Below are 27,602 nucleotides of genomic sequence, written 5' to 3'. Positions count from 1 at the left end.
TTTACCTAGGCTCATAAAATTAGCACAGAAAGAATTGCAGAATCAATTATCAAAAGAATCAGTTCGGTTCAGACGCTCTGTGTGTCGGTCTGCTTCACGCTGAATCACACATGCGCAGTATCATCAGCTCCTTGGTTCTCGAATTGGACACGTCTGACAGAAACGGTTCTTGACTCGTGAATGAGTCAATCTTTTGTTCGTTATCTGGCTCGGCTCGGTGTTCATCTTCAGTTCTCTCTTCACAGCAGTTCAGTCAGTGTACTGTTTGAGTACATGAATTACTCCGGGATATTGGTTTGTTTGAACTCAGAGGGAGTGTCAGCCACATTAAAAAAGTTAACAGCTTAAGGGGCCGTTCACATATCGCGCCTTAAAACGCGTGGATAACGCTAGGAGCGCAGCTTTCTCCTTCTTTCCAAAGCGCTCAGGCAGAAGCGCTCCTGAGGCGTCTGCCGTTGCTAAGCAACAATGTTAACAATGCTCTCTCCATGAAGACGCGGAAATTTCAGCAAAGGATAAATGGATTTGCAGCTCTAAAAAATCGCTTTCAGTAGTAATTTTTTTTTTTAATGGCAATCCATATACAGCTTTGATCAGCTGTTCCTTCATCTTTGCTAAGCTTTCAACATTGTTACGGGAAAGGATGGAGCTGATTGTTTAGTTCTTGTCACATGACCTGCGGTGCGCTTGCGGCATTCTGAAAAGTTTGTGTTTTTAACTCGATACGGTGCGGATGCGCCTGGAAAAAATGGGCGTGTCGCACCGCGTGCGCATCGCGACCACGTCGCTTCCATTATGAGCGTGCATACCGCGCGCCTACATTGGAAATAACGAACTTGAGTGTGCAAAAGACGCGACATGTGAACGGCCCCGAAGTCATTTGTGGATTAATGCGTATTGGAGACACAAACCATTTAAAATGATTCAGTTCGATTTGGTGAACTGGTTCAAAAAGATCCGGTTACATCAAGTGATTCGTTCACGAACCGGATATGACAAACTGCTCTGTTTTGAAGTCTCTCACAACAGACACGGAAGAGAAGACAATGCTGAATAAAGTCATAGTTTTTGCTATTTTTGGACCAAAATGTATTTTCGATGCTTCAAAAATTCTTTGATGATGTTTTTCTTACCTTTCTGGACATGGACAGTATACAGTACACACACAGCTTCAATGGAGGGACTGAGAGCTCTCGGACTAAATCTAAAATATCTTAAACTGTGTTCCGAAGATAAACGGAGGTTTTACGGGTTTGGAACGACATGAGGGTGAGTTATTAATGACATGGGTGAACTATCCCTTTAAGGGCCAGAGCACACAAATGACCCTTAATGATTTTTCTACATTTATCCTCATGACAGCAGATTCCTCATGGTAATAGTCAGGGTACAGTTTGTCCAAAAAGTGCAGCACATCCATAAGCATAAAAAGAAAAATGAGTGTTGTCTTTACTAAACAGGCTCCTTGACATTCACTTCTCCCAGAAAATCCTGTAAAAATGAACCAATGAGACAATGACTTCAAAACTCCCGAAGTGTTTTGTGTGACTTTCTGATATCTGAGACTGAGACTACAATTATTTCGCTTTTGACAGCCCCAGAATTGTGAAAAGGGTCTATATCTGTCGGATTTCCCACATCCTTCCACGCACTGACTCCTCTCTCCTCTTTCTTTTTAGATTTTTATCTGTCTCTTTCTCTCTCTCTCTCTCTCTCTCTCTTTCACACTTGCACACACACACACACACACACACACACATTCACTTACATAAGAAGCCACATATGAATCTTAGAGCAGTGCTTAGAGAGATGCTGAGCTAGAGTGATGCATTCTGGGTAGTGGTGGAGATCAGTATTCATTAGAGGACTGCAGCTTGAACAGTCTTATGCCTGAGTTCTTCAGAACTATTTGTGGAAGGTCCCTTTGATCTGAGCAGCAGTCACATATTCAAATGGGCGTTTTATAATTAGCTTGGGTTCTTTGGAAGTTTTTTTGCCTTACATCATGCTTTTAGATATTCAAGGGCCCTTTTCCTTCAGGCAGGAATGTAATAATTGGCCATTCTTTTTACATTAAGGAAAACCTTTTCATTTGCTACAGAAAGAAATGAAATTCATACTAATACCATGTCTATAATGTACACTAATTAGATACATAAATATTTTTGAAAAATTCACTAATTATGGCATTCAAACATAAATTTGAATCATTTTATTTTGAAAACGTATATATCAAATGTACTTGCTCTGTAGTATTGTAATGTTAAAAGAACTTTCCATTTCTGATTGTCAATCTGACATGTTCACATCTTCTACATTAGGGGGCAGCAGAACATTTCACATGGTTTCTGTGTTCTGTTCATTTTTATTGTTTGAAATGTTTTCTGCTGCCTTTCATGCCTTATGTAGTATCTCTTGTTGTTTTTATGATTTTTGTTCAATTAACTAAGCAGCCAGCTTAACTGTATGTGATTACTCCCTGAATCTATTAAAATCTTACAGAATTAGCACAAGCTTGTACATTGATTTTGCTTTATTTGAATGAAACTTCTAATTTAGCCTCTAATTTCAGGCTGCAGTGTTTGTATTGGTCATAACTAGTAAACAGTTTATGGTTAATTGAAAGAAACTGTGACCTTTAAATGCAGGTTGATTTTATTTTTATTTTTACAGAATTACAACAGGCCTCCAGTGATGGCGTTAGCAGTCCCTGTGGCAGTGCGGTTCTTGAGGCAGGGGAACCAAGAGCTTAGTAGAAACATGGCCAGCTACTTGTCACTGGCTGCCATCGCTAAAGCAGAACTCCTGGCCCAACACACAGAGGCAATCACCTGCAGCGTGCTAGGAGGTAGGGGTGCAACATGGGGTCCCGGGTTTGGGAGGGGTCAGATTAGGTCACTGACATGCCATAGACACAAAGAATCCTCCAGGTTATGGTGCCACATGTTCTTGGATCAACAAATTAATGCAGCAGTCACACTAGCCACATTTCCACTGTCGGCCAGTGCGAGCCAGGGCTTAAAACGGGCCGGGGGGGGGCTAATAGCCTCGGGCCAGTAGCACCGAGGCCAAAATAGTGCTTTGTTTCCACAGTCAGGACATGAAGCTCCGCTGCGCGTCATTAATACATGCCCTTTACACGCCTCTCAGGAACAACGTCACGCAACCCCATCATTTCACCAACAAAGAGAAGTTATCAGAAAACGAATAAGAAATAAGTCTCTGGAACTAGCGCGATCACAATGTTTTGTTAAATATTTAAATCCAAAAGCATCAATGTTTTACTATAATAAGTGTTACATTAATCATAATTAATTAATTTATCATGATGGAAAATAAGTCACACAGAAATGAAATGTTATGAACGTAGTCTGCTTATTCAGTCGAGTCTGTTTCTGTTTATTTGAAGTCACAATAGCCTATACATCACATTTAGAAAGAATGATAATTTCTGTATTTTTATAAAAGCTCCCGAACAAAAACTAAACAAGACTTATGACAGATAAAATAGGTTACTAAATAAATGCACGATTGTGATAGAGAATAAGAAGCTGACATCCGATTTCTTCAATTGGTCATATTTCTTATATTCATAATTCATATATTCTGCCTTGTATGGTAAGTATAATCCACATCGGATCAAGTTATTTCAAACACACTCTGCTGACTGAAAGTGAGTTTTGAGCTCAAGTTTTTTTTTTTAGTTTTTAATGCTGGTGTTATTGCTTTTAGCTTTCTGAAATTATCTGCAGCGCTGACGCTCTTAAAGACGCAGAGAAACTTCGCCTTTGTTCATAACCCCTCCTCTAGTCCCCGCTGGCCCGCTTTACATTTATTCATTTAGCTGACGTTTTTATCCAAAGCGTCTTACAATTGCTATATATGTCAGAGGTCGCGCGCCTCTGAAGCAATTAAAAATAATTGTCTTGCTCAGGGAAACCCGACAAGGCACGATCAAGCACCGGAAGTGACAGTGAAAACGCGACTTGCCCTGGCACGCACTAGCACGCCCGCATTAGGCCCGACAGTGGAAATGCGTCTATTGTGTCCTAACCAGGCATGGCATGTTAAAGTGACAAATGATGGAAGGTCTGTTTATATTTATCTTCAATTTAAATCTGAAGTTTTTCCTAACAAGCCACAACTGTAAGTGAAAGGAACATTTTACAATAGCTAAAAGGGATGCCTCCATTCTGTCATCATATCTTGCTGTTCCAAAAGAACATATTTTGCATAGTTTTTGTGACTAGTCATAGATATTGAATGCTCAAAAAAAAAAAAAGCTGTGTTCCACTTAAGAAAGTTAACTTGGGTAACTCTGCCCATCTTGAAATCTCATTTTCCCTCTTCATAACTTTACAATAAACCAACACATTCTCTCTCCCAGTTTGTCACATATACTGACATTTGGTCAGGATCCCTCTGCGTCACTTATTAATGCCCAGGGTACACATCTAGCGCCATTTTTTGATGTGCGTTGTTCTCCAATTCTTACAATGAAGCCTTTGGCTGCATACACAGACACGATGGACATGGGAATATCGCCATGATGAAATTAAATATTGGAGTATTAATAAATACCTGTAAATAAATATTTATACAACACATACCTGTGATTTTGCCTGTTTAGTTTTTATGCTGAGAAGTGGATTGGTTTAGGGTAGGAGTTAAGTTAGATGCCCCAATACCTATGAAAGTATGAATATTTATACACTTTACAATTTAAAAAATACAATTTATATTTTTACACATGCGTCATGACCTGACGCTAATCCTGAACGTTAAAAAGTGATGAAATAAACAGAATGTTCTTGTGGCTCAATGGTAGATCATTGCATTAGCGCCGCAAAAAGTTGTGGGTTCGATTACCAGGGAACACACATATTGGTGAAAAAAGTATAGTCTGAATGCACTTTAAGTCGCTTTGGATAAAAGCGTCTGATAAATGTAAATTGTAATATTTTCTGATTGGCTATGTATCATGTTACACCAGTTTCACATTTATTTTAGACTGTCAAACTGGTTGCATTGATCATAGTTAGGAAACATTGGTTAGTGTAGCATTGGGTTTAGGGCAGGGTTAGTTCATTGTTCGGTTTATGGCTGTGTTTGTTTGACAAGAATATTGTTCCAGGACCAACAACAGATGTTGATCCAGGGACACGTCCTACTTGGCAAAGCCAACTTCACCGTATGCTGTATTTGATTACGCAGTAGAATAAAATGGTGAGTCATGGAAGGTAAAAAACAATAATATTCCCCAAGATTCAGTGCTTTCCAGACTGTGCACCTCATTGCCTTTGTGGTAATTAGAGAAGCAGTCCGTTTATGCCTTTACAAGAATATCCACACTCAGAGACCAGTGACTGTTTAGTTTCCACAGCACTAGTGTGCTGCATTGGTGGAGCATTGGCGGAGTGTAGATGACGTGGTCTTCCTGGCCCGCATTGTGTATGGTTCTGGTTTCTGGTCCCAAAACCACACAATTAAATGGGTCAATGAGAAATTCACAAATTTAACAAACTTTATTACATCCATTATTCTTCTAAATTGATTGAAGGACATGCAATTGAGTGTTTTTTAATGAATGATTTGCGTTTTTTCTTTTTTTTTTTGAGTCATATGAGGATTGGATGGTATATTTAGCATGGTGTATGTGCCAAAATACATTATCATGTCAGCTTATCAAACACTCCACTCAAATAAATCATTGCCCATCAAAGATAAAGATCTCATTGGTGTGGTTCTACTTCTTGTGTTAAAACTCTGTCATAAAGTAAGGGTTGATTGGAGAGTTTGTTGGCCAGAGACGAAAACAAACATGGTTTCATTAGGGAATAGTGTGGTCAAATTTACATTGACCTCAGTTCATTGTCATATAGTGTAGTTTGGGTCAGCCAAAGGACAACAACATTGTAAATGCCTTTTAACTGAGCCACAGAATAAATACTGAAACACAGAAATGTTGGTATGGCTTGGTTACAAATAAGTTTCATAATTTCTTAAAGTTAAAAAATTTTAGTAAAAAAAACTACCTGGAAAAATGTTCATTCCTCGGGGAAAAAGTGATAGATAATCTTTTGGCTGTCTGCATAAAATATGGTATGCTTGTTCTTATTCTGGCCAAAAAGCACCCGTTTTGAGGGAAGAAACTGTGTGAGGTACAGATAATAAAAAAAAAAATAAACCACACCATCTGAATATTGAACCTTACAAACACTGGTATCCTTTGATACGTAATTTTTTTTTTTTTTTTTTTTGAGCGTGGCTCTGCAAAATCACAGTAGCCTAAGAGCAACCCCATCAGCCCTTTTCTTTTGGCTTCCTGTTCAATTTCTTCACCACACATTATTAAAATAGTTAACACAGACCTGAGATATTATTTGAGATATTTGTTTGTTCAGCAAATGAACCAAATACCGTAAAACTTCAAATAATAGCCGAGTCCCAAATAGACGCCTGTCTCTTTTAAACGCCTGGTGTGACGAGAGGTTTGGGTAAATAAAGGCCGGTCTCAAATAGAGGCCTGGTCTGTTTAAAGCGTAGGAAAAGCTGGATACGGAGCGGCTGAAAAATTCCTTTAAGGTATGCTTGCGCGCGCGTGTGTGTGCGCACGAGGGAGAAAGAGGAGATAATATATTTCATTGACTTAAGGATGTTATCCTTAGGTATGTGGCCTGACAGTAGCTTCTGATGGAAGTGAGGATCACCATTGTTTCAAAGAGGGAGAGCCGTGCGCAACTGTGCGAGAGCTGTTAGTGCAAGCAAGGCAGAGTTAGCGGAAGCTGGAGAGGGAGAAGTAGAGGAGAGAGCGATGTGGAGGAGGAATTCGCCAATGAACTTGTAATTGAGGATCGCGGGGATGATGATAGTGATGAATAGAGTAATTTTCTATCACATGATTGCAGTTGTTTTACAGGGTAGCCATCATTCTTTCTTGTTGATATGTTTCGGGCAACAAGTTCATATGCTCAATGGATTTTAGCGGTAACTTCTATTGTTCTGCCCATTGCTGTCACATCGTTTCGTTTTTTATATATTTTTTTATGCTGCCAATAGCCAAAGACATTTCTTACATTAAATGATTTGTTAAACACATTAAAATGAATTATAAATAAAACGTAGTATAATGTGGTAACCTCCTACTGTCATGCTTGAACATCTCAACACTAAATTAAAGGCCTGTCTCTTATAGACGCCGGTCTCAAATACAAGCCGGTGCAGTTCGGCGGTTTGGGTAAATAGAAGCCCGGGCTATTATTTGAAGTTTTACGGTATCTGTCAAGTAGATATCCATCCAATCATGCCACAGTGGTTTACAGAAGTTCCTAATTTTACTATCTACATTTTATTTATGCATTAAACATTCTGCTTCTGGCCAACACAAAAAAAAAACCATTGCCTCAGATGAAGAAGGGCCCTCTTTGGCTTTAATTTGTATTATTCAACTGTTCATGGGGGTTTGAGATCTAAATGAAGTGTGTTGTCTTAAAACTGGGCTTGCTGCTTGGCAATCATGTTCATCCAAGATCTGATTACGCAACTCTTAGTTTTTAAACTGTCATGACAACTTCCACTCAACAGTTGCCCAGGTTTTTGGAGCCCAAGGTGCAGTCGACAGTTGGCTGACCACAACAGCGAAGCTGCGTGCATTGAAATGTTTGGGTTTCCATATGCCCTATGCATTGTGTAAATATGCTCTCAGGCCTCCTTTGATTCCATTTTGTACCACTACAACACTCCGGAGGGCTGAGTGGGAGAAGAAAGCTGATACACGAGTTAGCAGAACCTCTGGAATGAATCCAGCCTGCACTAGAGAAAGAAAACAGAGCACTTACCCAACTCACTCTTTCTCAAAATCTACATAGCACAGCACAGGACACAAGAACAACACCAGAATCTTCAGCTCTCGAGGAATTAGTGGTCTACATTTCCTTGCCGAAATTCAGCATGACTCAGTGATAGTGCAATACTTGGTTTAACTTACAGAAATAGTTTTTATTTCCAGTATAAGTATATCAGGTTTTGTGGTTTCTGCATATGCCAATGCATTATAGCAGAGCAACTACAGAGGACCAGCTTATTGGATTTTTTTTTACTTAATAGCTCATATTTGTCCTTCCTCAAGCCTCCCATTGGGGTCTGTCCTCCCAATCTATCTCCTTTCCCTTTCTCTCATTAACACCACCCTGGTCCTACTTCCCATCGGTTCACAGGAAACCTCTTCATAGTCCGTGAAGCAGGAAAGTGTGGTGAGGTAATGGGGTTCAGGTTAGGTTTTGTGGGGTACCATTGAGGGGTTTTAAATGCTGAACAATACAAAGGGAAGGGCAGAGCTGTGATTCATAGAAACAACTACTTCATTTGTACGACAATTAGATTACAAATTTCATGGTCTATTTAATGCTCAGGCCAGGCGGCTCATTCTGACAGATGGCTTTTTGAAAATCAAACATTTAAAATGGTAAGTAAAGGAAAAGAAGACCATGACCAACTTTACTTTAGCAATGACTTAATGTCTACTTGGTGGTAAAAAAAAAAAAAAAAAAAAACCCTATTCAAAATACCATATTGACTTGATAGTGTAAAAGATTAGTAGACACCACCACCATGACAAGATAGTTTATGTTGCTTTTTTCAGCAGCAAACTCAACATCTTAATCACTAAGTCTCTTTAAAATATTTTGCTGAACTATGTAGGTGTTTCACCATGAGCTCTTATGTTTCCTTAGTATGTAGACACAGGGGTCTCATGTTGATGTCACGATGGAGGTACGATGAGTGTTTGTAGAGGTCTGGAGTCTGTTAGAGACACAGCTCCCCTTGTGTGTACACTCACTACAGGAGCAGGAAGAAAAGGTAGAAAAGCATCTTTGAAACATTAGCTTTTGAATGGCTCCCAAACTCCCTCCAGCAATGCTCTTTATTAGTAATATCCCTTCAAGAATGTAGTCTCCCTACCACCATCTGGATCCACTAATCAGTCTGAGGCCTGAGTGCTTTAAAAAGCCAATGATTTGTTCCTCTTTTATGCTTACCCATGACCAGTGTCATCCAGATCCTTGGTTATGTTGCATGTTACATGTTTAAAATACCAGGCACTTAATGTGGCCTAATGTGTTATAAAAATTTACTCACTTGCTTTGCCACCAAAGCAACTTATATTTGGTTACTATATATTTTTTTCTTTTAATTTTACATTTTATTCAAATATGTCACAGGGTAGTGTCAAGATTAGGGACCTGTCTGTGTGTGTTTTGCTCCCAGTGACCCAGTTTCTCCCTCATGTTGATTATTTATTTGATTCCAGGTGTGTCTCATTAGTCCCTTGTTATCCTGTGTTAAAAAGCCCCAGTCCATTCAGTTAGTTGACCCGTTTGGCTCCACCATATCTCCTAGATCCCTCCTCTCCATGTGGCCCGGCAGTCCACTAGCTCTGTCAAATTCCCTCGTACCTCCAGCTCCGCCCTGGTCTGGCGTCAACCATCCTGTGCCTCTGGACTCCACTCCTCTGGCTTTGCCATGTCCTTTTGTCACTCTGTCTCTGTCAGGCTTCTTCATTCCCTCGGTTCCACCTCAGTCCTCTGTCGCTCCGGCTCCACAGCGGCCTCCCCGATCAATGCCTTCGCGATGGTCGTCACCGGCTCCACCTATGACCTCCATATCCTTCCCGTCACCCTGGCTCGTCAGCTTTCCATTTACCTCGGGCTCCTCCACCACCTGCTCCGCTGCCTTTGGTCAGCCCCTTGGAGTCAGCAGCCACTCCTCCTTCATGGCTCCTCCCTCTGTCTGCTCCACTGTGGGTCAACTTTATGGCTGTGGTCTGGGTCCAGCTGGGCTCCTTCTGCTCCAAGCCCCTTCTGTCTCCTCCCTGTCTCCTCCCTCAGTCATCTCCCTGGACTCTGTCTGCCAGCCCCCTCCCAGGTATCTGTCCTCCTCTGGAGCCTCCTCCTTGGTTCCTGCCCATCCCTCTCTCTGTTGTATCTATGGTGCGAGGACACACCTTCCAGGAGGGGGTGGTGGGGGGGGGGGGTGATATGTCAAGATTAGGGACCTGTCTTTGTGTGTTTTGCTCCCTTTGACCCAGTTTCTCCCTCATGTTGATTGTTAATTTTATTCCAGGTGTGTCTCCTTAGTCCCTCATTATCCTGTGTTTAAAAGCCCCATTCCAATTAGTTAGTGTTTGTTGGGTCTATTTGTTGTGTTCGTGTGTTAATGCCATTTCCATTGTGGATTATCCCTAAATTATGTTTCCTGGATTAAAGAATATTGTTTGTATACCACGTTTCTCTCTTGTTCCTCCCAGTTCAGACTGTAACGTGGGAGGAAAGAAGGTTTTTAATGTTGCTTAATGTTGACATTAACTAGAAAGTCACTTTTACATGATTATTTAAGCTTTTTCTATTAAAAAAGAGAGAGGCAAAGGTGCAAAATTTCTGCAGAATTTTCAGCTTTCAAACAAAGCAACTTTTTGTTGGTTAATCTGCATGACTAACTTGAATCCACTGTGTAACAACAGTAAATGTAACCATAACTTTAAACTGTTATGGTTCTTATCGGAGTCCTCACTTTCATAGCGGCTGCAAAGGGGTTGGGAATGGAATAACCTATAGACTCGTTGACTTTACAGATGTGGGATAGCATTTGGGACAAGGCTACACTCACTAACATTTTTCATAGTCTCACCAGTAAACTCTTTACATAGTTTTAGTTTAAGAATGATTTGGCTGATGGTTATGGAATAATTATCTATAATAATGTGTTGAATCACCAAATAACATATATATCACAATTAACTGTTATGCGCTATTAACTAAAACACCTCTTGATCTTTTTTCATTCAACAGATCCCGTATGACAATGTTTTTATTATTTTTAGTTTAAAATTTTTATTATGGTTTGTTTTCCCCAACCCTCAGTAAAAATATCTATGTACATTATACATTCATCTTAGCCTCTTAACAACAACAACAAAAAACATTATAATACATTTAATCACATCAGCAGAAACAAAAATAAAGTCACAATTTGTAAACATTTTCCACAGTTTCGTCATTAAAACATAGCATCCATCTTGTGGTAAAAATTCAAACCAAAGACAAAAAAAGTTATTAATTTAATTAATTTTAAAATGGCCATCACAGATATGTAACGGAGCCTAAAGTTTGAAAAAAAAAGCCTAAAAATAACAATGGACAGAAGTATTACATTACAAATAGATTAAAAAATTAAGTCAAATCTGAATGTAAACATTAACAATCAAGATAAATAGTTTGATGATACATAAAATATATATATTTTTTAAATCCCTCAATTTTGTATTAAACATTCTTGTAAAACAGAACAGTTTGTAATACTAATAATAAAAGATATATGATATAATGTCCCTCCAATGGCAGCAGTTTAACTATTGTAACTTGCTAAATCACATTTTCCCTATGAGAGAGCATTTTTTGCACATTTACTGAGAGGATAATTATTGTTTTGTGCAGGTGTAGCTAAGCAGGTTCTTAATATGTGCTTGTAGGAGCTGATTTGTATACAGGGCTCAGGTGGTTAAGAAGATAGAGAAATTTAGTATATTAGCTTGACACCCCCTTTTGGCTCAATCTCAGAAACGCCCCATGCCACCACATTACCACGGATACCACAACCACTCCCATCCAGCCGCGCTTGCTGAGATATCTCTTTTGAATCCAAAACGCGGTCCCACATGTTCACTCCAGTCATCTTTCCTGTGAAGGCCAGTTCCGCATCAAATGTGTCTGGGATACTAAGATGCCTGAAGAAACGTCCATACTCTTGCCCCAATAGTATGCTTCCCTTGCTGCGTAACTCATGACCTTCGGCCACTCCGGGAGAGCTTGCAGCTTGTTGACCATTCACCCACAGTGAAGCCAAGCCCTGTTGTGAGCTCCAGACTGCACAAATGTGCACCCAATGACCCTCTTGAGCTGCCCCTAAAGCTTGCACCAAATGGGTTTCACCATCGACGGTAAAGAAGACACTCCGTCCATTCAACACCAATTGGAGTTCGTAGGCATTGCCAGTTGTACTGTACGAGAAGAGGATGGTCTTGTTGAGTACCTGAGTTGGTTTTACCCACAGGCAAATGGTAACGGCATTGGTCTGAAAGGGTGTCTTGGGTGAGACTTCAGCATGTGCTGTAGATGAACGTGTGGGGAAGAGCAGCCCAGTGTCACAGCCTGGAAAGGAAGAGGAATTGAGAGAAGTAAAGGGAGAGTGTAAACAAACTTTGATTATCCCTGTTAGAAGGAACACAACTGATATGTTATGATGTCTGTTACCTTATTTATTTCAGCGGGAGAACCACTACACCACTCAACCCATTGCATCACTGAAGGCTTATGATTTTATCTGTCTATACTTCACAAAAATCTTTTGAGGAGGGCTCAACACAGGGTGTAAATAACAAAAATGTTTTGCGATGTAATCCTCAGTGCATCCTTTATATTTTAATAGGGGTTCTCCAAGTAATAAGTTACATTGTAAACATTTAGTCATTGTGAATCCTGTCCAGGATTTGTTCCTACTGAGCCTCCCAAAGAGCGTCAAAGATCAAGAGACTTCTTTTTCTTTTGCTTTTAGTATTTATACACTGCTAAATGATCAGGTATAATCCAACAATGATCGCCCCTGTGGAGTTGTCTTTTATAAGTTCATGATTGCATGAGCACATTAAATATATGGATGGTGAGTTTTGTGCATGATTAGCCGGCATAACCATTGAGAGGACCTTCAACCAGAAGAAACTTAATTACAGTGGAAGGCTTGTAAAACTGAAAAGGATTGTAGAGGGCTTGGTTAATGGGATTGGTACATTCTCTCTCCTATGGTTGATTGCTTTGCTATGACAGGCCATGGCTCTCCTGTCCTACTGTAGCTTACAATATTTTCATTACATTTGTCTTGGGTTTCCTGCTGTGGGAGAATGGAGAAAAGCTAAGTCATTTTCTAAACCATGTCATCTGGTTCTGTTTCCCCCCTGGATGCTTTGGTGTGGTCGCCCTGCATAGCTGTTCATAATTATACCTCCCTCTGTCTTTCATTTACTCTACCTCTACAAAGCTATTTAATGCAGAAGGCATGGGCATTCACAGATGAAATCATTTTTAGCTTAAGCTGACTAGAAACTATATCCGGCTTACTGACAAGGTGATGCGAACTCAGTAGGAGCTTGGGGAATATCTTAGGGGGTTAAACATTTATCAGATTTTGAGGGTATCAACCTCCTAACTTGGGGTGATAGTGGTCTGCTCAGAGGTCGTATGAGTTGACATGCTGTGTGTCAGCTCAGTTGGCTAGTGATTTGATTTTATCATGTTGTTTGCATTAATCTTAAGATTTACGGCTCAAAATGTACAGCACCAAACCAGAATCATCACTTTGGCAGTCTCTTTTAGTCCTCTCCAAATTGACCTCAGAAGAATAACTCATATAAAAACTTGCAACGGAATTGGTGCAGGAATTGGATGTTTTGTTTGGGTCCTATGGCATAAATCTACATGTGCATTTTAACTTTTCTATATGCAGTGTGGTCTATTATCGGTGCCATTTCTTTTACATAGTTAAAAACTCTGAGGTTTGAATCCAGTTTGAATTCCAGTATACCCATTTTGACTTTACATCCTCTTGAGCTCCTCTCAATAAAGTGGTATAAATATTGACTCATTTTGTTTTCTATAACTTGTATGTCTCACCTGATGGAAAGCTGTTTGCAAAGACTGATTTGGTGTAAAGGGTCAGCTGTTCCCGGATGGTTTGCAGCTCACTGGAGATGCCTGCTAAAGTCTTCTCCAGCCTACCTCCATTCTCTGTCTCTGTCACTTCTTGCATGAGATGTCGGGCCTGGACGCTCTTGGCTTGGGAGGCCTGACCTCTTCCCCCCAATTTCAAGCATTCGTTCTCCAGTCGCTCCAGCCGTGTAGTCTGGTTTACGCTAGCAGCCAGTAGCTGCTGCAGGGCTACATCATGTTGTGCGGATTGATCAGCTGAGACTTCTCGGACACGGTCTAGCGCGTTCTGCAGACGCGTCTCTGTTTGAATCCCAGCCCTTCGAACCGAGTTCTCAACCGCAGATGCACAAGAGCCACCGTACTGTGCCACAAACTGTAACATCTCTTCTCTCAGACTCTGCAGCTCCACCTTGATGATATCATCGGCATACTGCAGGAGCATGTTCTCTTTCATTTGGGAATTTTCCAGCATTGTAAAGAGCTTATCCCACTTAGTGAAGACTGAGCCTTTGCAGGGTTCAGGGGAAGGTGTAGGGGTCTCCCCTGAGAGAGAAATCAAGGGAAAGGAACGGAGAGGAGTGTAGAAAGAGAGAACATGAGTTTAGATGACATGTTTTTTATATGTACTTAAAGTGACACCATTGAGCTTGAAGTGTTAGCAGCGGAGAGTGTGTCACGGTCTTATGGAACTCTGTGAACTATATAAAAAAGTGCAAGTCAATTTGTAGTTGATTAAATGCTTAGATCTGGAAAACTCGTATAGAATTCAGAAAAAATAAATGTTTGATTTAACTCAACCAAAGAATAACTTTTTTCAGTTTTTTGCAACAATGGGATGATCCCAGAAAACAGAAATGCAAAATCTGTTTCTTCACATGATTAAAATATTTTGAACACCCTGACACATATCTAGATCTAGGGTCGTTAATAAGTAAATTAAAAAAAAAAGTAAAAAATTTTCACTTATAAGGTAGAATACTCAATTTTAAAATAATGATCATCTCTTTTGATTTAAATTAAACCTAAAAATGGTAAAGTTTGTTTATTTTGTTTAGGTTTTTTTTTCTTTAATCAAAATGGTTAATAAAAACGAATCAGTTTTTTTTTTATTATCTGCTTAATTCTATTTCTTTTTCCTTCTATTTTTTTCCCCCTGTTGTCAGAGGCATTCAGTATACTCCAAAGATGAGACACAATCATAGTATAACCTCTTCAACAAACAAATGTTTATGTCATGGCACTTAAATTCTGTTACACTTCAACAAATACTGCAACAAATATTCCTGCATTCACAAATGTTTATGCACATGATCCCAGTGAGTTACATTGTTTGTGTTTCTTTGTCTTTTCCCTTGCTAATGTAACACCTCTCTGAAAGACATTTTTACACACATGCTGATAGTTTATTTGTCTTGTCATCACTTGCATGTCTGCGTAACTCACAGCTAACAATACTGATCACAACGTAATATTTATTAACTTTTTTATTTATTTTTATTTATTACTCACCTTCCATCTGGTCCTCCTCAGTTATCTCGTTCAAATAATTGGGTCCAAAGTTCACATCGATATCATCCTCATAATTCTCAGGTAATGCCACGGACAATGAAACCACCAGACACATGGCCTGGAGGAATGTCCACTTGCACATGCTGGCCATGTTTGAGTATGAACAAGGCTCAGTATTTGTATAAAATTGTCTCTTTTTCCTCTGGTGGTCTTCCTTGTTAGATGCTGAGCAATCGGTTGGCTGGGCTCCTGCTTGTTTGGTGAACTGCAGCTGAAAGGGAACTGAGTCTGATAGAGGAGCTCTGTGGTCTATATAAACATTGCGCTCAGAAAGAGAGAGAGAAAGAGGTGGTGGGAGAGAGAGTTAGCTCCAGTGAGAAATTCTTCGTTGGAGGTATGGGTAGGCAGATTGTTGTACTGCTCCTGCAAAAGAGAGATAGAGAGATTGGGGGAGGATGTTGGGAAAGAGGGATAAATTGTAACCTTGAAAGGGAAAGTACCAGTGAATTTTGAAATAGTGGCTTGGAAAAGTCAGAGGAATTTCTGTAATACCTAATTCCTTACTGTAACTTACCCCTACTATCAGAGGGAAATGAATGAATGAATATTATTCAAGAACATCTAACCTGTAATCTCTATCCAAAATTCGAAATCCAACTCCTAGATTTAACCTTGACACTTTATGTCTATTCAGAGTATTTCCTGTGACCCCTCTTCCTTCATCTAACTTGTATCTTAATGTTTAGGCCTTCTCAGCCCTTAATTTCATAGTCATATTTCTGATGAAGTTGAATTTTTTAAAACAAAGATCTAATGTAACTACTGAACAACTGTCTCTTGTGAGACAGAATCTCTTGTCTTTACCTGCAGTGCATCTCATTTGTAATCAGATTTTTAAAAGCTAGGGCATGTTAAGCTTCCCAATGATGTCAGCCCTTTTAAAAAAACATGCTGGTCAGGAATGTTTTGAAGCATGGCAGCTGGTTTGAGCTGATTTAAACTGGTCCGTAGTTGGTCATGATCTGGTTTAAACTGGTTATGAGCTGGTCTCGAGCAGGAGATAACCTGTGGTGAATTTCCCAAAAACATCTTAGCTAACTGTGGTTGTTAATTCCATTGAACTCTATTGGTAATGACATAATTTGCGACCATTGTTGCTTTTGAGAAAGCTGCACCCCATCTTAGGACCAGCACATAAACCAGCTCAAACCAGCTGCTATGCTTCAAAACATACCTAACCAGCATACGCAGCATATCGGCTGATATATCATAAAGAAAACATGCTTGTCAGAATGACTCAGAATTTTTTTTTTGGGGGGGTACTGGGGTTTGAGTCATAGAAAAGCGCTGTTATTTTGGTGCAAATCACAGGTGCCACTTTCACAGACATGCACATTTACTCAGAAACAATGACTCAGCCAACTGCAAATGATTTGATGCCTCCTAAACTTTTTGGACTGATGCATGGCTGATATATTTCATGTGGAGGCATAAGTGGCATTTTATCGAAGCCGTAAGGTCCCATGACATGTACCCTTTGTGAGGTCGACATTAATATATTTGCAACACAAAATGACTTTAACTGCAACAGATTTTCCAGAATGTGAGCTTTACATTAATCATTAGTCCATTAACAGAATTTTACTTTTCAACACATTCTCTGTTCTGCACGATGTTTTCTGATGAAGGTCATGCCCCACAGTGTTTGATTTTCCACATTAAAGTTATTCCCTTCTGAGCTGAGAACGTCTACTTCTTGTTTCCCGGTGCAAAAAATATGGAGGCGTATATGAATGTGAACTCGCGCCAGGGTTACTGGACAGTACAAATGTGAATGACTGGTCTCGTTGTCTGAAGGGAACACAGCGGAAGGTCAGCTTTGGCTAATGCCATCAGTCTGCCACCTTGGAATGAAAAGTGCTGATTATGAAATTCTAACAGAACCTACACAATAATTGACGGCAAAGCTCAGACAATGAAGTCCTCTAATCTAGTTTTAAAATGCACAGTATAATCCACGACAACCTCACACCTACAACCCCGAAATGTGGGCTGAGCAGGAAGGAAATATTAAAATGAACACCTGTATGTTTATCATTCCCTTGAAATCCATTTTTGTAATTTATTGTACATAGAGTGCACATTGTTATCTGTTGTAATGAACCAAATGTTTTATGGCTGATTTAATGGAATATTTCAGCCTAGATGCAGTGAAACATTTATAGTAGATGGTGTGCAGACAAGAATTATACAGTTAAAAACAGCTGTGAGGTGGTCTAAATCGTCCTTTTTAGAATTGATTGTTTTTCGAGAAGGATCCTGACTTCTGGTTATTTGGTTAATCTTTAGTCCGTGTAAAAAAGGATCTTATTTGAAGATATGAAAAAAAAAAATTCTATAAAAAATGTAAATATTTATATTAAATAACTATCTGCCACAATAATGTACTGTAATGTCTTCATATATCATAAATAAATAAAACTATTCAGAAAAACTATAGTAATCTACTTTGCATCAGATGATAATATTAACATATAGTCAGATAGGCTGTTTTTCTTTTTTAGCACAACTTCTGCTCATATGGCTGGAAAATCAAAGATCACATACATATGGATGTAGTAGAAAAACTCTAGGGAAACGGCTATAACTTTTGGTTTCATGCTTTTAGTTATACTCGTTAGTGGTTGAAATGTATCTAAAACTATAAAGATACCTTCTGCCAAAACACCTGGCAAAGATTAAATTGCTTATCTCTTGTGGTCTTTGAAAGTGAATGTCGATATTTCCAATGAACTGTCTAGGGCCAGCAACGTTTCCCCAGTTGTCTCATTATGAAAGATTATGTATGACACTAATCCTTCATTAATATCACCCGCTGTGTGTAGAAACAGGTGGGCAGGTCTTTTGCAATCCTAAATGTCCCCCCTGAGCCAGACGAAAAATCTCGTTTTCAGAATTATGTCCGTTAACCGACCGCCCTGACTTAGATGGCTTGCCAGAGCAGAGATTAGATGTGTTGTTGATGTTGGGTGGGAGTTTCCTACCATATTTTGTTTATGATGAAGTGCCATTTTTGCTAGTCTTTGCCCTTCTTTGCCAGGGATATTGCAAATTTTGTTTTACATGATCGTTTTTCACAGCCTGCAAATCTGATTTATTTTTTCAAATAGATTTTTTTCATGTCATAACTGTCACACTTCAGAGGTTACTGATTGCTACTTAAAACCTTCTGCTATGATTTTATTGGTACTGGTGCCATCCATTTGCCCCTCTACTCCATGATCTAGCATCATGGTGTCTTCTCACTTCCTGTTCCTACACTTATTTCATGGAGCTCCTCAAATTGCAAACCAAGACCTTTCTTGTGCTCAGATTTACCAAGTTATGGATTGTTTCCAGATGAAGAATGGCTTTTAAATGACCTAAATTTACCTACCTATTCCAAATCTTTCTGTTCTTTTAGTACAAATCAAGACTTTTTTTTCTGTGAGATCATTTTTGCCATATGTGTGTGAGCTAAAACAGCAAGGCCTGACATTTTCAACTAAATTAATGAGGAAACAAATGGCAATAAAATCCATACAACAACAGTGCAATTTTCAAGAAAAGGGTTTAAATAATGAATCAGCCCTCACTCAGTTTTTCAGGGAAATTACATGCACATTTTCACAATAGTCCAAATTGTTTTGGACTCTGCTGGAGGTTCAGTGCATCATTTCTTGTATGTGTGTGAACTTTACTAACAATAACTATGGTATTTTTGCATAAATTATGGCTACGATGGTCATTCTTCCATAAGAACAGTGTGCTGTAGTGATTAATTATTGGTTTTGATAGGAAATGCAATGCTGTTGAGAGTGCTGCCATCTGTGTATCCTCGACAACCAGAGCCCATCCATCAACACGTCCGTGAGCTGATGGCGATGATGTCCCAGTTGGACCAGGCCAACAGACAGCACCTGCTCAGACTACTGCAGATGATCTCTGACCTTCACCCCCTGGTGAGTGAAAGAGAGACAAATGAGTGCGCAAAAGAATGAACGTGGTGTTTGAGGATGAAGGCTGGTCAAGGTGAGTTATTCTGGGCAACAGAAAAATAATTTGAAGGTCTCCAAGGGAGTGGAGGGGTGGATAAATAGATGAGTATGAATTGAGTGATTTAGCATTCATTTTAAAGCAGACAGCTGCAGCACAAGGTCAAACATGGTAAAACAAGTTTGATGGTTGACACCTCGAGCGATACCATAATTGAGCATCCGCCAAACGGATGGGGAAATATCAGAAAACACATCCTTAGCTGCTTGCCCCCCCACCCCTTTTACAGGAAAAGACAAGGGGAAACCACACTTTTGGCAAAAACAGAGCTAGTCATCTGTTTTCTTTACATTTTGAAAAGATTTAGGGGGGATTGAGGGGTAGCCTGCTGGCAAATAGCAGATGTGTGGAGTCAGAAGAATGCCTTAGTCATGAGGAGTTAATTTTGCATTGGGGAATAAGCACATGCATAACCGTCGTCTCATCAGTGAACACACTGGACGCCTGGATAGTAGTAAGATAAGGAAAGATTATGAGGCATTATTTTACGGTAATGTAGCCTATCTGTTGTCATTTCCTTTCATTTACATTGACCAAAATAGGAAATGAGAATTCAATAAAAAAAAAAAAATGGTGCTATCTTCAAGGATTAATGTTGTCATTCCAAAACCAAATCCATCACAGACACTGAGAGGCTATCGTAGAGGAATATATCATCTCAATATTCAGATTAGTGCTTAAAGAGGTTCTATTATACTTTTTCACTTTTTCAACTTTAGTTAATCTGTGATCTTGCTGTTTGGGCATAAAAAGATCTACAAAGTTACTAAGCTCAAAGTCCAATTCAAAAGTAAATATTTTATTTAACAGAAATCACTCGTTAAAATTTACAACAAACGACTTGTTTAGACTACAACACATATTTTCGGGGATTGGTGATATCATGAATGGGACAGGACCTGGTTGAGCTGTACTAGGGAAGGCAGTGTTAAAACTCATGTCGAAGACAAGCTAGCTTTCCCATGGCAGATGAATTTTAAGTGGTTACAATCATCCGGGTTTAAATCGCACTCAAATTGATCTGATTTCTATTTTAGAAGGTGGGCCTTCATTTGGTACAGGAACTATTCGAGCCGTTCATGCCAGACTGGGGAGAAAGGTGTTTTAATAATGTAAAATATGTGAAAATAGTGTGTTTTTCAAACAACCTAGTGTGAGAGCCTGTTCTAGTGCACCCCCAAAACCAAAGACATTGAAGCATAATAGGACCCCTTTAAAAAAAGTGGGATTTTTAAAGGCTGATTATTTCATTTGATCACTAATCTGAAATATGGTAATAGAGGAGAAAAATATTTTTATTTTTTACTTTATTTTAACATTACATTTAGAATCAATGGGTCTCATTCATGAAACATGAGCAGAATTAATTTTTGTGTAAATCGTGTGTAAAGTGGTTTTGGCGTAAATTTTCAAGTTCATTAAAACGTTCGTATTTTCCAAATGTTAGTTGGTACGAAATAAATCTACACCTGCTCCCAGCCATGCGTAAATAGTGCGTTTAACGTCTGAACGTTTTGCTCATTAATACGGCTGCATTTTAATTCACCTTAATCGGGTACAAATTTACACAGCATTTTGAAAAAAATATTATATATATATATTAATTACATACGGTTTTTCTTTTAACTTTTATTATGAGAGCCAGTAATAGGATCTGTAATATGCTGCCAAACTTCCTTTTTTAGGACCTGATACGCCACTAGTACTCTTGAAAATAAAATTTGGCTTCTGATATTAAAATGTGACTTCTGATAATAAAACTTCATTTTCTGCAGCTGAGAAATGTTTATTTTTCAGTCGCTTTTGAGAAGACATGTTGAAATCCTTGGTTTGGTGTCATAATATGATGCTCATATACAGTTGTCAGTTGGATTTAATAGGCGGGATTTATGGAAATTGACAGTGAGCATGCACGTGCGTCCCATTTACGACTGATTGGAATTCATTAACACACACATTTCACTATCACATCTGACGTTTACGAAGTTTTTGTGAATCAGGAGAAGAGTTTTCGGAAAGTTCTCTTTACGCGCAAATCACTCAGATATTTACTCGTATATTTACGAATGTTTCATGAATGAGACCCAATGTGCATATACTTTGAATAAGCACACTCAATTCTGTACTTTCTGGTGACACTTAATAAATAGGCAAACCATGAATCAGAAATACTGATTGTTTATTCTTTATTTGCATTCATGCAGATGTTATATATACACAGTGTATTTTATCTGGCTTCACCTGCTAGGATCCGCTGATGAGCGGTGTGACTATACCAGTCTGCCAACTTGAACAGCACCTGAACCAGAACCTGACAGCATAGACTAGTATAGAAATTCATAATAGGTTTTCTTTGTAAATGTAAATAGACTGGAACAACAGTACCTTCCTTTTATAGTAAATCAGAAATCATGTGGGAGAGGAGATACCCCAGACGCTCTCTATCCCATTGCTGCTTGTTTATACAGCGATTTGGGAGCAAACGGGATTAATTATGATTAGTCAGTGGTTTTCACATCCTGACAGAGGCTGGGAATCCTGCTTCTGACAGGACGTCCTGTCTGCTGCCCTCCCAGCTTCACCAGATTCTCTCTTTGTCCTCTCAACCACTTTCAATGAAAGGTGAAGTGTTTCAGAGAGAAAAATGAGAGGATTAAGCAAATCCTTGCTAAAAGGATGTGCTGTAGTTGGATTCCTGGAGAAAAGAGATCATGTAACCCATGTGGCTCATCTGCCTCTATTCGTCACTGCAGTTTGTCAGACATGAATGTCAACCAGCACAAGATTTAACTGATGATCTCTATTTTCTATTTCTTCTGTGAGTCACTGTTCTTTTTGAAGGTCACCACTGCTTTGCTTTAACAGATAGACAGATAAATCTAGAAAAACTGTCCAAAGCAGGAGGATGATTGGGACTTTCCTTCTGTTCCACATTTTTTCTCCTTTTATTATCTTCTAGTTTTTCTCTGCAAACTCATATAGGAACCTCGGGCTCTGGTTAATGAGTGGGTGGCACTGAAATCAACCAACCAGATTGCTGTGGTTCTTTACACAGCACGATAATAATCTTAAGGGACCTCTGATGAAAGAAATGTTCAGGACCAAATGAGTGTGTTTGTGGTGTTTTTACTATTTTTTTATTGCACCCTGACTGTTAAGAGGCCAGATAGCACGTCCTTATGTGCCCTTACATAGAACTGTAGAAGTGCTTTAAAGGGATAGTTCACCCAAAAATGAAAATACTATCATCAATTACTCACCCTCATGTTATTCCTTTGTTCATTTTCGGAACACAAATGAAAAAATATTTTTGATGAATTCTGAGAGTTCTCTGTCCGTCCCATAGACAGCAAGGATCCAACCATGATCAAGGCATAGAAACATAGTTAAAATAGTCCATGTGACATCAGTGGTTCAACTGTAATTTTTCAAAGCTACAAAAATACTCTTTGTGCACATAGGACATTCTGTTTCAGCTGCACAACACACTTACATTGTTTACTTTTAGACCAAAGCATGCACATACGTCGTGATACTCTCCAAAATGGCCCCGGGATGACACTGAGGAGACAAATTGAGTAAAGTCATTATTTTATTTTATTATTATTTTTTTTTGCACACAAAGAAATATTCTCTGAACTTTAAAATTACATTTGAACACCTGGTATCACATGGATTATTTTAACGATGTCCTTACTGTGTTTCTGGACCTTGCTTTGTCTGTGAAGGTCAGAGAGCTCTCAGAATTCATCAAAAATATCTTAATTTGTGTTCCGAAAAAGAACAAAAGACTTACGGCTTTGGAACAACATGAGGGTGAGTAATTAATGATAGTATTTTCATTTTTGCGTGAACTATCACTTTAATACCCTCAAATATATACAGTAAAGGGCTGTCACTTTTGAATGGATATTGATCATTATGCAATGTATTCGAATATCTACGTGCCCCCCCGCGCAAAAAAAACAAACAAACAAAAAAAACCACCGTAGCCTAATGGAGATTCAAGCACAAATGTATTAACAGTGAGTAATAAACAGGCCTATCTGGATTATTATATTTTTTACTTAATGTTTGAAACAGCAGGTTATCAACTAGCAATTTATATGAAGGCCACTATGCATATCCCACAACATTAGGCAAAAAAAAAAAGAAAACAAAAAAAGATTCAGAATAGGCACAAACAATAACATGACAACTTAAACAGCAGCAGGAGTAAGGTATATAGCCTAGTCTAATTTTGGCCTTATCTTTTTGTTTCCTCAGGTATTGTCGTCTTTGGTGCCATCATTGATCGGTTATGTCAGTGACAGTGATCTAGGTGACACTGCTTTGGGTGTTTTGGTGAACGTGGCTCAGGCAAGCCCCGCCTCTCTCGTTCCCTTCCTGTCCACGCTAAGAAATGTGGGACAGAAGAACCCTTGTTTCCTGGGACACATCGCTAAGATCCATGGAGCGGTGGGTCTGACTAGTGAGGTGGGCATATACTTCACAATATGTGTTGATGCTTCAAATCCAGCTAGTTGAACACTTAATGTGCTTGGTCATACTGTATGTCCCAAGATTCATTAAACTGGTCCAGTGCTTTAATACTAAACAATTATGACCTATTGTGCTAGTTCTATATATGCATAACTTTTCTAAATGTTTTTAGAAAACTCTGAAAAGGTAGTAGGCACTCTACTACTGGACATTTTTGTCTCTTAATTGTTTTTTTTCTTTTGTTTTGTAATTACACTGATACAAGTGCTTTTTAACTCTGCACAACTCTGCACAATAATTAATTCCCTTACCTGTCTAACCCCCACAAAAAAAGATTTAGTGAAACATTGCGTTGTTTTACCATGTGTACTATTCAGAGGACTCTTCACAAAAACACTGTTCATTTTATTAATGTGTAAAACGTTTAAAATCAGCAACAAACTATTGACTACACTTTTTAAAATGTAGTGCTCATGGCGTGAGATGCTGAAAAACGTCTAGTTCATGTTTACTTAGACCACTCCTAAAAATACTGCATTCAGAATGAATAAACAAGATTAGACTAGCAAGCATTTTCCAGCAAATGCAATGACACACTACCCACAACCCTTTGCAGTAATAGCTATAGTAATAGTTTCTTGTAGCACTGGCAGGGCTTTTTCTTCTCACATAATACAATAGTTTGAATGAATTTATTATTTTGTTAACATTGCATAACAGTTTATTTATTTTGCTTCACTGACTGGCTGGCTGTACAATATATTGCATAAAGTTTTCTGCTGAAGAGAACTATCTCAGTACTTATCAAAGATCAGGGATGTAGGTTATATGCATGCCAACAGGAACCTTGGAAGTTTGACAGTAATCACTGTGAGAATTATTGTTGAGGGGTGAAAATGTTACACAAGTGCTACTTTGATGACTGTAATGGTGTTGCTTCAGGGGTTAAAGTAGACAACATAGAGGAGTTGTAGCATGTTAAAACTGCTGTGATCTTTATTGGACGTGACACTCTTCACATTTCTGCTGGAATTGAAGTTATACAGTATGCTGAAACAGCCATGCAGTGCTTTTTTTCTCCTGGTTTCTTTATAGAGGATTCCAAAGCAGATCTGGGCAACATTACGGTTATTGTAGCAGGCGATGAAGATTTAAGATGAATGAGGAACATCAATCCCTATGTTTGTGTGTGTGTTCATGTGTAGATCCCATTGTTTCTTTGTGTTAGTGTATTGGCATCCTGGACTGTTTGTTCCAGAGTTTTTGCATTATTATCAGAGCTATTCCATCATGTTAGAGAAATCATGAGAGTATAAAATGGACTTTACTCTTTTTGGTCTGTTGTTTTAGTTCAAACCTGTTTTCACTAGACTTCCTATTTTTGGCAGCTTTTGTCTTCCTCTCTTTACATCTCTGTTTCTGTCACTCTCTTTTTCTAATTTCTCTTTATTTCCACAGTGAATTTAAATTATAAATATGTTTTTATTTCATAGAAATACTTTATTTTGGTGTTCTTATTCATATATCCTTTATAGTTTGTTTTACAATCATTAATTATTTCTAATTTATCATTACTATATCTTAAACTATTTCATAGGGATTTAGTAACCAATCCTTACTTAACTCTTAACTCTAAAAAGTGAAATTATTCGTTTCTGTTTTATCATAGTATTGGTAAATGAAAACAAAGCTGTTGGGTATAGTCCATTGAACTTAAATCCTATATCGTCTCATTTCACAACACATTTTCCAGAGTTTTAGCAACCACCTTCAGCACCCTGGTAATTATGTAGGTGTCTGTTGCATTAGCAAACACCATTCACATTTTCCTCAGAAACTGTCAAATCTAGTTAATTTTTCTTTAGCTCCCCCAGCTAAAATACTCTCAGCTACTTCAGTATTTGTTAGCAGAACTTTAGTCACTAAAGGCTTTCCTCACTTTTGTGTCATCCTTTTTATTGACATAGTGTTGACAAGTGACAAGTGTTGACATAGTTCAGTATGTGTGAGCATTATTAAGCTTTGCTCATCCCTAAGGTGTTCTTAACCTGCTTGCTGTGCCGAGGGATGAGAAATAATTTTACTGTAACACGTCTTCACTAGTGTGGAGAGAGAGCTCTAGCATTCTTCCTTTCCCTCTCTATCTGTTTGGTAAAGCGATACCTGCAGCGTACTTGGAAGTTTTTCAATGTTATCTAATGTGTTTGCTTTGGAGATGAAGTACGGTCTGACCAGTTGCGATCAAGGCCATGTGGAGATAAAATGGCACGAGCTGAAGGAGGTTTAAATCTAGTTACTCTCTGAGTGGACCTACTCAGAGCTCCCATATGCCCTAGCAGCAAAATAATCAAGGAAATATGCAACCATCTTTAGTTTTTACTTCTGTACAACCATGATGTAGCTCTGAAAGAATGAAATAATCTTCCAAAACCAATCACAAACCTAGTTAAAACAATTTTATAGATGCTGTGATGGGTATATAGACTTGACAAATGTGTATATATAAGATTTCTGGTTAGGTCTGTTGAGGAAATGGCCAATGGCATTTTTTACTAAACTGGCTTCATGTGGCTGCCTTCCCTGCATTCGCAAAGCTTTGTGAGACTGTGTTGGCTTGTTAAACAGTCACATGTGCATGTGCCAAATTACTGAATGCTGAAAAAGTTGTTTCTTCCTTTCATTTTTGCGGAGGCACAATTGAAGGAGACAGCAGAAGAAAAAGTTCCAAAAAGAAGTGTTGACATGGCTTTTAGAAAGGCATCTCTGAAACGTGAGCCACTGAACATTTCACACAAAAACAAACACATGCGCACACACATGCTCGACCACCGTGGAGAATAGATCAGACTACTGGGTGCCAAATTGCACCGTTTTCTCTGCGTAGCACCACATGCTGCGAATCTGCATTTCTCAAAGTGTTCCTGCTCCTTCTGTGAAAAATAAATTGTGTAGTTAAAGGCAAACATAGTCTGTATTTAGTTGATTTAGGATGTGCATTTTTGTGAAAATTCAAGAATGTAAAAAAAAAAAAAAGTATCAAAGAAGTTAATTATACCACTCCATTATAAACCGCAGTCAACCAGATTTAGTTTTATAGTCACATGTTTTCTTATTTGAATTCTGAAAGCAGACTGTTAATATATTGCATGTTGTAAATATATTCAGCTACTGTTTTTTTCTTGTTTCCGGTGGACAGTAGCCAGGGGGTGTCACAACCAGGGGTAAAGGGGGACAAAGTGCATAGGCCCCAGAGGCTGAGAATGTCTTTTTGGTTGCCCGACTGAAGGAAACATATTTCATTTATATTCCAAAATGTAATTTTTTCTTAAATTTCATTACAGGGTGAAATATGACATTGCTTGACAGTTTATGTAAGACTCACCCAAATTATAGTGTGGTGGTCAGTGTGGTATTGCCATCAGATACAGACACAGTACTTTTTGTAAGAGTCATTATGTACTTTACTTGTGGTTTTGAATACTTTCCTTACTTTCCCACCAAATCTTGAAGAAATTATCACATCTTCCATAAGAGATTAATTTAATCAGATTGCTCCCTGGCCCTTATTCGCATTTCCTTTTGGTGATGTGTGACACGTCTATTAAACCTGCATGTACAAGAGAAAACACATAGATATTGGCCCTGCAGCTGCTCAACAACAGGCAAAAAAAAACATCTTGTTTTTTGATGCAACACATCATAAAAAATAAATGTTTAGCTGCGTACTTTCCTCCTCTCCACTTGTTTATTTGCAGATGT

General features: G+C 38.7%; 2 protein-coding genes across 2 annotated transcripts in view; one reads left to right on the top strand and one right to left on the bottom strand.

Moving 5' to 3' along the window:
* The window catches only part of LOC127977487 (ventricular zone-expressed PH domain-containing protein), a 136,643-nt gene that overhangs the window by 25,676 nt on the left and 83,365 nt on the right, over positions 1 to 27,602 (top strand). Inside the window, exons 4-6 of the mRNA XM_052582373.1 lie at positions 2,674 to 2,848; positions 19,104 to 19,267; positions 23,628 to 23,837. Coding sequence (XP_052438333.1) covers positions 2,674 to 2,848; positions 19,104 to 19,267; positions 23,628 to 23,837 — 549 coding nt within the window. The remainder of the gene's footprint in view (positions 1 to 2,673; positions 2,849 to 19,103; positions 19,268 to 23,627; positions 23,838 to 27,602) is intronic.
* Positions 10,851 to 15,680, bottom strand: LOC127977489 (pentraxin-related protein PTX3-like). The gene is made up of 3 exons (XM_052582376.1): positions 15,267 to 15,680; positions 13,722 to 14,300; positions 10,851 to 12,206 (listed from the first exon to the last, which is right to left on the bottom strand). The coding sequence occupies exons 1-3, from the start codon at positions 15,415 to 15,417 to the stop codon at positions 11,575 to 11,577; spliced, it is 1,362 nt and encodes a 453-aa protein (XP_052438336.1). The 5' UTR covers positions 15,418 to 15,680; the 3' UTR covers positions 10,851 to 11,574.

This window comes from Carassius gibelio, chromosome B18 (assembly GCF_023724105.1).
Source record: "Carassius gibelio isolate Cgi1373 ecotype wild population from Czech Republic chromosome B18, carGib1.2-hapl.c, whole genome shotgun sequence".
NCBI classification, from domain to species: domain Eukaryota; kingdom Metazoa; phylum Chordata; class Actinopteri; order Cypriniformes; family Cyprinidae; genus Carassius; species Carassius gibelio.
The sequence above is the reverse complement of the archived record's forward strand: the minus strand, read 5'-3'. Positions and strand labels throughout refer to the sequence as shown.

Excerpts from the sequence above, each read along its gene's own strand:
- LOC127977489 (XM_052582376.1), bottom strand. The coding sequence starts at position 15,417 with ATGGCCAGCATGTGCAAGTGGACATTCCTCCAGGCCATGTGTCTGGTG. Across the intron at positions 14,301-15,266 it reads TGAGGAGGACCAGATGGAAG|GGGAGACCCCTACACCTTCC; the intron begins GTGAGTAATAAA and ends TTTCTCTCTCAG. Across the intron at positions 12,207-13,721 it reads TGCAAACAGCTTTCCATCAG|GCTGTGACACTGGGCTGCTC; the intron begins GTGAGACATACA and ends CTTCCTTTCCAG.